General features: G+C 37.3%; 2 protein-coding genes across 2 annotated transcripts; both read left to right on the top strand.

Annotated features, from left to right (window-relative positions):
• Positions 1-298: 298 nt before the first annotated feature.
• On the top strand, positions 299-1,165 carry LOC110933747. Its single transcript, XM_022176954.1, has one exon. The coding sequence runs from the start codon at positions 299-301 to the stop codon at positions 1,163-1,165; it is 867 nt and encodes a 288-aa protein (XP_022032646.1).
• A 7,777-nt stretch (positions 1,166-8,942) lies between these two features.
• LOC110936958 (GDSL esterase/lipase At5g45950) lies at positions 8,943-12,222 on the top strand. Its single transcript, XM_022179362.2, has 5 exons — positions 8,943-9,279; positions 9,358-9,488; positions 9,649-9,882; positions 11,497-11,743; positions 11,814-12,222. Exons 1-5 carry the CDS (start codon positions 9,018-9,020, stop codon positions 11,996-11,998), a joined length of 1,059 nt encoding a protein of 352 aa, XP_022035054.1. The 5' UTR covers positions 8,943-9,017; the 3' UTR covers positions 11,999-12,222.
• The last annotated feature ends 250 nt before the right edge of the window (positions 12,223-12,472 follow it).

Consider the following 12,472-nt stretch of genomic DNA (forward strand, 5'->3'; position numbering starts at 1 on the left):
CTTATCCGTTCTCCCTATGGCTCGAAGTGCAGCCATGAGTGCCCCCATGGGAATGAACTACACGGCTACACCCGAAAGCCTTCAAAGCTTTAACCTGATGCCACAAATGATGGCCCAAATGATGGCACATTTCCCTTGGCAACACTTCATCAACCAAGTGTTAACCACCCACTAATGAAACACAAGCAATAATCCGGCCTCACGAGTAGAAGAAAATCTTGCCAAACCCTACAAGCCTGGCAATATGTCTTGTTTCTCCTAACAAACTGTCGATTATGATTTTCAAACCCGTATTAAGATGCCATCCCACATAAGAACCTATGACGGAACTAAAGATCCTGAAGACCACCTCCAAATCTTTACCAGGGCAGCGAGAATCGAAAAATGGTCTAATGCCAAATGCTGTCTCATGTTCATGCAAACCCTTGTATGGTATGCCCGGATATGGTTCAATGACCTCCCCGAAAGAAGCATTCGAACCTTTGACGACCTGAGCAAAGGTTTCCTGGCCAACTTTTCACAGCAACGGAGGTATGTCAAAGATGCTACAGTGATTTTTCAAATCAAGCAACAAGACGATGAAAGCCTTAGAGATTTATTCGAAAGATACAAGAAGGAAGGGTTAACCTATGTGGGTGCTGATGAAAAAATAAGGGTGGCAGGTTTCATGAATGTCATCATCTCCAAGTACCTTATTAGGGACTTCAATAAGTGCCTACCTAAAACCCTTGAGGAGGTCCTCGAAAGGGCTGAAGCTCACATTCATGGGGAGGAAGATGTTGACATCAAAGAGCAAAGGAAAAGGGGTCCTAGTTGGAGAAGCAACAGTCTCAACAGGAAAAGGAGTAACTATGGTTCCTATGACAAACGCTCTAGAAGTTCATATCCAAGAAGATCTGAAGGCGGGAACCTTCCAAGCCGGGAAAAGACTGTGAGCTTCACAGCCTTAACTAAGACCCCACAAGAGATCCTAGCCGCTGAAGAGGTAAAACATGGCTTCCGACCTCCTCGACCCTTACCAAAAAGCAAGAGAAATGAAAACTCAACTCAATATTGTGAGTTCCACGAAGAAAAAGGCCACCATACCAATGATTGCTTCCAGCTAAGAAAAGAATCAAAGAAGTTGTTAAGTCCGGAGAACTTGCCCATTTGGTCAAATGTGTAAGAGACAAAATGGCTGAAGGTAAGAGTAAGGAAGTGAACATGGTAAACTTTGATGGAGAAGCTTCCCACGAACGACCTCACTTGGAGGCTTGGAAGCTTCAATGTGTCTGCTTCCCACCACCCAAAGGGAATTTACTCTTGAACCCTTTGGTGGTGGAAGCTAGCGTGGGAACCATCAAAACGTACAAAGCCTACATTGACACAGGAGCAGCCACCAAGATCATGTTTGAGAAATGGCGTGTGCGTATATATACATGTTTTTACAATGAATTTTACACACGAACTTGGTTTTAATATTTATAAAAATGATTTATACCTTAACATTAAAACACACACAAAAGGACAAGTGTACCCTATCGTATATGTAGCAAAGTATGGGTAAGAACAAGATATCGATCCACGGACGCGGGCGGACGCAAAAGTGCTAAATCTTTGTCATTTCTTTACCGGTAAAAAGATAGGTGAATTGTTTTTAAACTAAAATTATCTAAAACTACAATTAAGACATAATAGACTCCAAATATGAAAATATATAATATCTTGTTTTCGTAAGCAACCTAAGCATGTTATCTACATCGGACATGAAAATAAAGCACTTGATCAATCTTCCAATTATAAAAACAATTAATATCCCTTTTAGGAATCCTAACATGATAATCATATGGAAAGTTAACGCGATAAACACACTTTAACCACCTAAAATCATTAATTAATGAGCTATTGATATATTTTCATGCGAATCTTCTAAAGATAAGTTAGTCATCCGTAAAGAGTTTTCTAACCTCACGTATCAAGAAAAGCAATACCGATAACACAATACAACCACCAAGACAAGCATAAAGTAAATCATATCACAAACTATTCCGTTTTGCAAGTCTTGAACATAAATTTACTAAGAAAGCAATTTCAACTAAAATTACCAAACAAAGATTATCAACCATGTTAAGAACTCGCAATAACACCATCTAACCCGTTAAAGCCCATACGTGTAAGAAACCATTCTTGATCAAAATTAGATTTATCTTTTATTAAACCAATACTCATTTCTAGTTTCATGGTGTAAACATATTAACAAGTTAATAATTTACTAACAAATGATTAAGCAAGGAGTTTTTCAACAATCTTAACTAACCAATCATTAATCATCCAAGATAAACAACCACAATCAAGAATCCAACATCAATGAAACAAGTTTGCCATATGATCATCAAGATTCAAACATGAAAAAGTTGCTAAAGCTTCATACAAATAAGATTACAAACTAAAGATTGTTCATGAAACAAGTTTCTTAATGCTATTACAATAATACATAAACATCAGCTGCAATGCTTGAAAATGTGATCAAAATACATGTTAAGAACAAGAAATCAAACTATGAACAAGCAAGAATTTGATGGATTGGATGATAGATAGTCTTCTTGCAATCTTGAGGCTTGAAATCGATCAAAGCAGAAGGCTCTCGGACCCCAGAAATTGCCCAGAAACTTGGAAAAATACCTAATAATTTAATCAGTAACGAATGCTTTGTTTTATAAGGATTTCTCATATCTGCACAGCCGTGCACTTTATGTGCACGGTCATGCACCAACAATTGTCATGTGACGTCATTGCTTAGGTGGGCCAGACAAGTGGACAAGTGGGCGACTGAGTCTCAGATGTGCACGGTCGTGCACATGATGTGCATGGTAATGCAGGGTCTTGGAATCACAGTTTCTTTAAGGTTCAGGTAGTGCACGATAGTGCACTTGGTCGCACGGTCGTGCGTCTCCAAGAAGTTAGCTGCACTGGCCTGTGCACTCCCCGTGCTTCCGGCATCGTAGGTCATGCACGGCCGTGCGGATGGGGCACACGACCGTGCGTCAGCTGTAACTTCAATAGAATGTGCAAAATTCATCCATAATGCCCTTTGACCGAGTTTTAACACAAAGGTTTAAAAATAAACAAGCTATTTTCTGTTTTTTTTTTCCAACAGGAAATAATTACAAACAAGCTAGTTAATAATAACTTTGACTGAGTTTTAACACAAAGGTTTAAAAATAAAAAGGCTAAATTTGGCTAAGTGGGCTAAGTAGGCTAAGTCGGAAAGAACACAGAAAATAGGCTCAACATGGCGAACTAAAGGAATGATGGTGGGTACGAGATATAAATAAAGAAAAAGGTTAACACAAGAAGGGTATCCTAACTGCCTCTATCACGTTCATGCCATTTTCACATATTCATGATCTTGAAAAGTATACTAATGACAAGTTCTAAATACATGAAACATCCGGCTCACTCGTATTCTGAACAAAAACAAACATGTTAAGAATTGAAAGGCTCAAATATATGCTCACGTAATTGAAGGAACGAGTATCAATGTAAAGATAAACATGTAAGCTTTTCTTTTTGTTTGTCACGCCTTTAGTTATCTTTTCAAAATCAATTTGGCTTGTCGGTTTTGATCGTATCTGATGCTTTCTAAAGAACACAACTGATCGTTTTTGTATTTTCAAAGTTTATAAGACTATAAGACTATATATATATATATATATATATATATATATATATATATATATATATATATATATATATATATATATGTAGGTTAAACGAGTCAATCTGTCCAGGTTAACATAAACCCGACCTGTTTAGCTAAATGTATTCACAAGTTCAAATAAAAATTGACTCGAACCCGTTCCGATTAGATCAAAATCTACAAATTTTGTGTTAGGTTCATAGTTCCAATTCAGGCCCCTAACACCGAGACAAGGACAACACATATAATCAAATTAAATTATCCGTGCTTCCATTAAATTTATACTTATCAAACATTGACTTAAGGTAGTGTATTATTGTGGCTCATTTCTCGATGAACTAGTACAAAAGTAAATGACACCTACCAGTTAAACTCGATGAACTAGTACAAAAGTAAATGCACCTACCAGTTCAACACCAGATGCCAGAGGTTGTGGAAACGTCGAGGCTGGGTTTCTATTAGATCGATTTCGATCCTTAATTTTGCAACCGTCACGGGTAGCATGAGCTACCCCTCAACCCTGTCTTTGTAACCCTGTATTTGTAGTGTAAAAAATATTACTCAACCCCGTCTTCGTTACACAAAAGATACTCCTGATCCCAATTTTTTTTAGGATACAACTAAATTTTTGGGCTAGATCCGTCAGGTCCCGCCAATATCAGTTTATTCTTAAAACACGTTTTTTCTTGTACAAATTATGATTTAGCTCAGGTACAGAAATGGTAAAAATCTAAGAGAAAAATATCTCTTCCTCAACACAAGTTCTTGATAGCTAGTGGAAAATATCTCTTTATAATTTAGCTACCCACTCAGGTACAGAAATGGCAAAATTCTAAGAGAGAAAATTACCTCTTCTCAAATCAAGTTTTTGAGACATACTTATAGCCAGTGGAATTTAGTATTTGTTGCGAAAGAAATTCAGTCGTTATCTATTTGGTTCATTATAGTATTGCTACAGTTTTGATATTTGGGATAACAACTGAAAGAGATAAAATCATAAAAGTGAATACCGGTATTGGTACTAGGGCTGTTCATGAGCCGAGCCGAGCCGAGTCAGGCCAAGCTCGGGCTCGGCTCGATTATAAACCGAGCTGGCTCGGCTCGGCTCGTTTTTGAAACCGAGCTGAAAATCTAAGCTCGGGCTCGGCTTTGTTTTAAACCGAGCTGGCTCGGCTCGGCTTGGTTTGGCTCGATTTTATAAAGAAATATTAATATAAACATCTTAAAATTCAGTAGCCTAAAATATTAGTCAATACTTTAAAAGAATATATTCAAAATAAGTTCAACCAAATAAATTACAAACCAAAATCAAGTCCAACAACGCAAAATAAGTTTTAATTTCAATGAAATACAATATTAATTCATTAGTATGGTAATCAACCTTCAAATATGCCATAGATATCAAATTACAAACCTATATACATGTAAATAGTAATCAGTTTTTTTGTAATATATTATAATGTATATAAAATTAAAATTTATTATAAGTAAAATAATCCGAGCTAAACCGAGCCGAGCTACAAAGCGAGCCAAACCGAGCTAACTCGGCTCGTTACGAGCCGAGCCGAGCTAGGCTCACTTTCTAACCGAGCCGAGCCGGCTCGGCTCACTTTTAAACCGAGCCATATCGAGCGAGCTTTTTCCGAGCTAAATCCGAGCGAGCTTCGAGCGAGCTCCGAGCCGCGAGCTTTTTGAACAGCCCTAATTGGTACCAACATTGTTCAGATGGTATAAATTATGTCGTGTTATCACTCGCTGCTATAGAATACAATAAAAAAAGATTTACTCTAATATATTGCAAATACAACTCTGTATTCAACAAAATTTATATCAGAAATATTAAAAGCGAATACTGTTATTGAAATTGTTTAAACGGTATTAATTTTGTTCGTCACAGTAAAGAACAACCAAAATCAATTATATTTGACCTATTTGATTTTGAAAAAAAAAACATTTATTGAAACAAAAATAAAAATAAGCATATTACAACGATATATTAAGAATTTTTTAAATCATCACATTTTGTTATTAGAATAAGATAGTTTTGATAATATGTACGTTTGTGTTTTATAAATCATGACGTGGATGAAAAGACTTGTTTGTACATTACTACTCACAAATCGATTTTACCAAAAAAATAAATAAACTGATACATAGATAAATAAAGGCATATCGCAACCGCATACTAGGAATTTTATAAAATATCGTATCTTAGTAGTTATAAAAGAAAAAAAAACAAGATATGCTCGAAATTAATTATAACGATAAAATAATAATAATAATAATAATAACAATAATTATAATTATAATTATAATTATAATTATAATTATAATAACAATAATAATAATAATTAAAAGTTAAAGAATATACAGAATCCAAATACGATTTATGTGTTTTGTTTTTTCGTATAGTATATAGTGCTTTTAAAATAAAATTTATAAAAACATTGCATTTTGCACATCGAGTATGTATAGGGTAATCTTAATTCAGAACCAATAATAGAGAACCAAAAGTGCCACATGCTATACTTATACATGAGTATACATAATTTACTGGAAAGTGTTTTCCTTCTATCATAAAGGTAGAATAAAATCCCGCAATGTGCATTTGTATATGATTTAAAAGTATGTGAGTTTGTTATTAGAAAAAACTTAAACATAATGCATAAAATATAATCAAAGTAGTGGGAGGTAGAAAGTGTAACGATTACGTAAAGTCTTGTATATGTGTGTGTGTGTGAAATTATGGTTTGGAATAGTGTACTTATAAAATTGAATGCCTTAAAGCTAAAGACTGTAATAACAATTTTGATCAATATATCTGATAAATCATTAAAGTCTCAACCTTTTTTTTTTTTAAAGGTAAACTTCATTAACAGAGCCGAACCCGCAAACCGGGACGGACAAAACAAAAACAAGACTTACATATTTACAAATTTACACCAATCTCCCCACTCAAAGCTACCTTTTTTAACTCTATGTTTAAACCAAAAGAAACTAACAACCATAACCTCGCTAAACACTTCTTCAATACTACTTCTTTTGCCGTTAAACCTCGAGTTGTTTCTAGCCTTCCAAAGCACCCAACAAGCTGAAAGAACGATGCCATGGATGGCAATCCGCTCCACCGACCTTCTGGCTCCGAACTCGTGAATCTCGACCAAGTCTCTGAATGAAAAAATGAAAAACTTCGGGATCCTACACCAAAAGCTAATCTTCTCCCACAAACCCAAGGCTAGAGGACAAACCGTAAAAATGTGGGACACCGAATCCAAACCTTCATTACAGAAGTTACACCCATCGTCAATCAGGACCATACCTCTTTTTTCAAGCGACTCGACCGTAGGAATCCTATTCATCTCCGCACGCCACGCGAAAATGTTACACTTCTTAGGGACCCATTTACTCCACTTCATAACGAAACGGTTGCTGAAGTCGCGGCGGGACACAATAGACCGTTTCACAGCCGCAACGGAGAACCCATCTGAACCGGCACCCAACCAATCCCACCTGTCTGGCCCGGCCGATAAAGAGACCGACGCAACAGCCGCCCTGAGCAACTCCCACTCACCCAACTCTTCAGCGGTGTCCGGATCATGCCTCCAAAGCCAAAGACCTTCGCCACCAAGACGATCAGAAACACTACAGTTTTTCACCACCTCCAACTTAAAAAGGGCAGGGAACTTTTCTTTTAACGGCACGTCAACAAGCCACGGGTCAATCCAAAATAGAATATTGTCTCCTTTCCCTACCACTCCCTTACATAACTTCCGCAACGGGACATTGTCGAACAACGGGCGATTCAAGACTGAGACTATATTATTCCAAACCCCACCATAAATCTTTTTGACGGGGAGAAAGTCCCAATCCGACTTACCCTCGTGGAGAGCGCTAACGACCTTCACCCACAAGCTGCCTTGCTCATTTTTAAATCTCCACCCCCATCGAGACAAAAGGGCCACGTTAATGTCCTTAAGATGTTGGAGACCCAACCCACCCATGCTAACCGGCGAGGCGACCCTATCCCAAGCAACCCAATGAACCTTCTTACCCTCCGAATTTCCACCCCAAAGAAATTTTCTAATAAGAGCTTCCAGATCGTCAATCACCTTAACGGGGGCTCGATACAATGAAAAATAATAGCAAGGAAGACTTTCAAGCACCGAGCGAATCAGAACGACTCTTCCTCCTATAGATAGTAGCGAGGCCTTCCAAAGCGAAAGGCGTTTCACAAACACATCAACCACAGGTTGCCAATTCACCGGCCGATTCATGTTAGACCCCACTCGAAGGCCTAGAAAATTAAACGGGAACGTATCCACTTTGCAACCAACAAAGTCCGCCATATCTTCAATCTCACCCGGCTGCACCCCCACCCCCACCAATTTCGACTTATTTAAATTGATTTTGAGGCCCGAACACACATGAAAACATTTGAGCAGTCTAACCAAATTCTGGATATTCTCGATATTCCAATCTCCCATTAGAATCGCATCATCGGCATAAAATAGGTGGGAAACAATCGGACCCCCATTCGGAAGGGAAACTCCCTTGAAAACCCCTACCCTACTAGCTTTATAAATCATGCATGACAGCGCTTCCATGACAACAACAAAGAGAAACGGAGAAATAGGATCGCCCTGACGCATACCTTTGTGACATTTGAACTCAAATGTCGGGGAACCGTTTACCAACACCGAAGCCCTCGCTGAGGCTAACACACCCTTGATCCACGAGCACCACTTACTAGAGAATCCCATCTGGTCTAACACATCTATAACGAAATTCCAGTTGATGTTATCGTACGCTTTCTCGAAATCAACCTTAAGAAAGAATACCTTTTTCCTCGTCTTTTTGGCCCAATTCTGAATTTCGTTGATAATGAGGGGACCGTCCAGAATGGACCGACCACCAATGAAAGCCGACTGAGACGTGTCAATAATCGAGTCCAACACCCTTTTGAGTCTATTTGCCAAGATCTTTGAAATCATCTTATTCACGACACCCACCAAACTGATCGGACGATAGTCGTTTAACCCGATAGGGTCGATAACCTTGGGAACCAATGCTATAAAAGAAGAGCCACACCCCGTATTTATCATACCGTTAGCGTGAAAATCAGCCATAATGCTAACCAAATCATCTTCAAATAAGTTCCAGAATCGCTTAATGAAACGGAAATTGATGCCGTCACCACATTAAAGTCTCAACCTAACAAAATTTAATACCTGTCTTACTCTTGCCTCTTTATATAATCAAGAAGAGATATCGCCAGTCATGCTCAAATTCAACTAGAAGCAGCTAGAGAAGGTTTCACATTCTCAAGTCAAACCCTAACATGATCATGAGGGCTTTTGTTGTACTCCTGTCTGTGCTAGTTGTACATGCACAAGCTATAGACGTAGCGAAACTACGGCTTTTCGCAGCCAAGAACAACTTGTCTTGCATTTACGTGTTTGGCGACTCAAGCGTTGATCCTGGCAATAACAATAACCTAATAACCGACCAAAAGGTTAACTTCTTGCCCTATGGGAAAGACTTCTATGATGGTCGTCCCACTGGTCGGTTTAGCAATGGAAGACTTGCCACTGATCTCATCGGTAATCATTTTGACTTGCTTAATCAATTTATTTGTTTATTCTATTAGTGATATTTTACTGGGTACGTTTGTTTTTCAGCGGATGCATTGGGTCACACGAAATACATACCGGCGTATCTTGACCCAAATTTGACAAATGCACAACTTGTTAATGGAATTAGCTTTGCATCCGGGGGTTCTGGTTTCGATGATCTTACAGCACAACTCTCGGTAAGTAGTTGATTTTAAAGATATTTATGTTCTGTTAACCAAGGCCGGGCTCATCCTTTCGGGGCCCAAAGCAGATAATAAAATTGGGGCCTTCTATAAAAAAAGAGATTATATATCTTGCTTTTGATCGTATAATTCATATAATTTATGCATGAAATAGAATGTGATATCACTATCAAAGCAACTGGAGTATTTTCGGGAATACAAGGCAAGGCTAGGAAGGCATGTGGGAAAGAAACGAGCTCAAGAAATCGTCACGAATGCTGTGTTTTTATTGAGCATGGGTACTAATGATTTCTTACAAAATTATTATGTAGAGCCTACCCGTTCTAAACAATTTACTATCGAAAAGTATCAAGATTTTTTGATTTCTGCCATGTCCAAATACATCAAGGTCTCCTCTCTCTCTCTCTCTCTCTCTCTCTCTCTCTCTTTCTCTCTCTCATATGTTAATAGTTTTACTTATTGATTAAAAGTTATAAACATGTCAATGTAATCAAATGATTTAGTTAAACAATTTTGATGACCTGGTCATTTTCGAATATGTGTGATGAATCAAAGTCACTCTTTAATTATATTGCATATAGCAATGAAACAACTTATTGTCTATCACTTGACCCTGGTATCTAACACGTGGGTCTACCCTTGATTAATGTTACAAAACCTCAAACATGAAAGTTATTGGTCACTGTGACATCTTCGGATTTCTTTTTCTCTTTTGCACCATAAGTCATTACCAATACCTCATATGTTGATCCATAACCTGAAAATATTAGATTTGAATTTGATATTTTTACAAAAGTTTAAAATTTTGTGCTTAAGAAATTCTTAGAAAGGAATTAGCTTAAGCTTGAACGTGCCAAAAATGGAAAAGAAACATGGATGTTGGATACACCCCAACAACATTAAATGTTATCAATATTGATGGCCCCAAACTAGTGAATATAACAATACATAATAAGTGGCTATGTCAGTTTAGCAGTGTCAAGAACAAATTAAAAAACTAATTAATTTGTACAATACGATTTGATACTGCTCATGACATCATGTATTTATGCTTGACGAAAACATGTGGATCTTGAATAAGCAAAAGGATCTTGCATATGATCTTGATATTGACTATGGGACCCTAACTAAGATTGATGTCGATGTAATCTAATATTACATCACTTGAATTAGTAACTTAAAAGAATTACAAATATACTTTTTTAAATTAAAGAGGGTAGATGTACTCGTCTAATAAATAACCCATAAAAGTAAAAATTTTTTGAGTGGTAAATTTCTTTACTCCTGTTTCTTTGAACGGTAAATTTCTTTACTTATGTAGTTCTGTCGTCTGTGTGACTCGAACTCAAGACACCCCCCCCCCCTCCCAAGGTGTTTTAAAGGCATTGACTCTGCCAATGGACCACCACACTGTTGGTTACCCATAAAAGTAAATAAAGAGGGTAGATGTACTCGTCTAATAAATGACCCATAAAAGTAGATGTTTATATATAGGGCGGACCTATAGTGTTACAAGGGGTAACCTCCGTTGCCCCTTAACGTTCCAGTGATGCTCTGACAGTAGTGTAAATTTTGAAAAAAATTGACGTTTTTTGATTTCGTTACCCTTTTTTTAAACGTTACCCTTGTGCGGATTTTCTAGATTCGCCACCGTTTATATATTTACGTTTTCACCGACAAGTAACTCACACACCTTCTAATTTTACTGTCTCTCTTATTTTATATTTCGCTTGTTCTATCCGACACATATTGGAAAAGCATTTAACTTTTTGAGAAAAATCTTTCAGATGTAAAAGAATAATTTAAAAAATCTGATTAACTTGTGATTATGGTTACACAATAATTTAATCGTATAGATCTCCCTATGTATAATTAATTCTATTATTGTGCTTTGTTTAAAGGAATTTATATGTTTCTTACAATACAATGCATGTTTTATACAAAGTTCTGTAGTAAATCAAGTGTTACATAATTTTATAAATACGGGTTGTATCCCTTATAGGCGATGCATGCCGAAGGTGCAAGGAGATTGACAGTGGTGGGCATGGAGCCATTCGGGTGCGTTCCACTCATTAGAGCGCTTAAAGGCACAGTCGGGTGCGCTGAAGACTACAACAAGATTGCTATTTCCTTTAACTCAAAGATCAAATCCCTCATGGCTACTCTTGAACCATCCTTGGGGATTACAAATTTCTACACAGATATCTACGGCCTCATATTGGACACGATTCATAACCCAAAAAAATATGGTAAGAGCATTATATATATGATTACACAGTGTGTATCTATTTGAACCTAAAATAACGTTATAAACGGTAGGATTTGTGGAGGCATCAAAGGGCTGCTGTGGATCGGGGTTAGAGTTCATGGAAAGCTGTAAAGGGTTGCCCACTTGTGCAGATAGAAGCAAATATGTTTATTGGGATGCTGTGCACTTTACTGAGGAGATGTACAAAATTATTTCTGATGAAGCTCTTAAAACTCTTATGAAGACTTTGGCCTAACTTTGCAACACTTCCCTTTAATCTATATGTCTTTAATCTGTTTATGCACGGTATTTGTATTTTTATACTTTGTATTTCTTAGGTCGGGGTCTTAACGGGTGCACCCTATCTATCTCTTGAGATAAAGGAAATGTATGCTCTCATATTACCCTCTCTAGACCCTACCAATATTTAATATGAGTGAGATCTTACTAGTTATGTTTATTGATAACGGTTGAGGAGCATTTGTTGTAGTGTACTCTTTTTTTTTTTTTTGAAAGGTAACTATCATTCACAACGCCAACCCCCAAAAAGAGGCGGCTACAAACAGACAACTTACAAAAATTCGAATTTACACCATCTATCCCACCTTAAATTCCTATCTTTAGAACGATTACTATACCAAAGAAAACCGAGGGATTTAATATTCTGAACTATCTCTTCTACATCGACACCTACATTCAAGAACCTTTTATCATTCCTCGCTTTCCAAAT

Source organism: Helianthus annuus, chromosome 4, assembly GCF_002127325.2.
Source record: "Helianthus annuus cultivar XRQ/B chromosome 4, HanXRQr2.0-SUNRISE, whole genome shotgun sequence".
In the NCBI taxonomy this organism is placed as follows: Eukaryota; Viridiplantae; Streptophyta; class Magnoliopsida; order Asterales; family Asteraceae; genus Helianthus; species Helianthus annuus.

Bases quoted from the DNA above. Each gene is read 5' to 3' on its own strand.
- LOC110933747 (XM_022176954.1), top strand. From the start codon at position 299: ATGCCATCCCACATAAGAACCTATGACGGAACTAAAGATCCTGAAGAC.
- LOC110936958 (XM_022179362.2), top strand. From the start codon at position 9,018: ATGATCATGAGGGCTTTTGTTGTACTCCTGTCTGTGCTAGTTGTACAT. The intron at 9,883-11,496 runs GTCTCCTCTCTC...TATCCCTTATAG, and splicing joins CCATGTCCAAATACATCAAG to GCGATGCATGCCGAAGGTGC. The intron at 11,744-11,813 runs GTAAGAGCATTA...TATAAACGGTAG, and splicing joins TCATAACCCAAAAAAATATG to GATTTGTGGAGGCATCAAAG.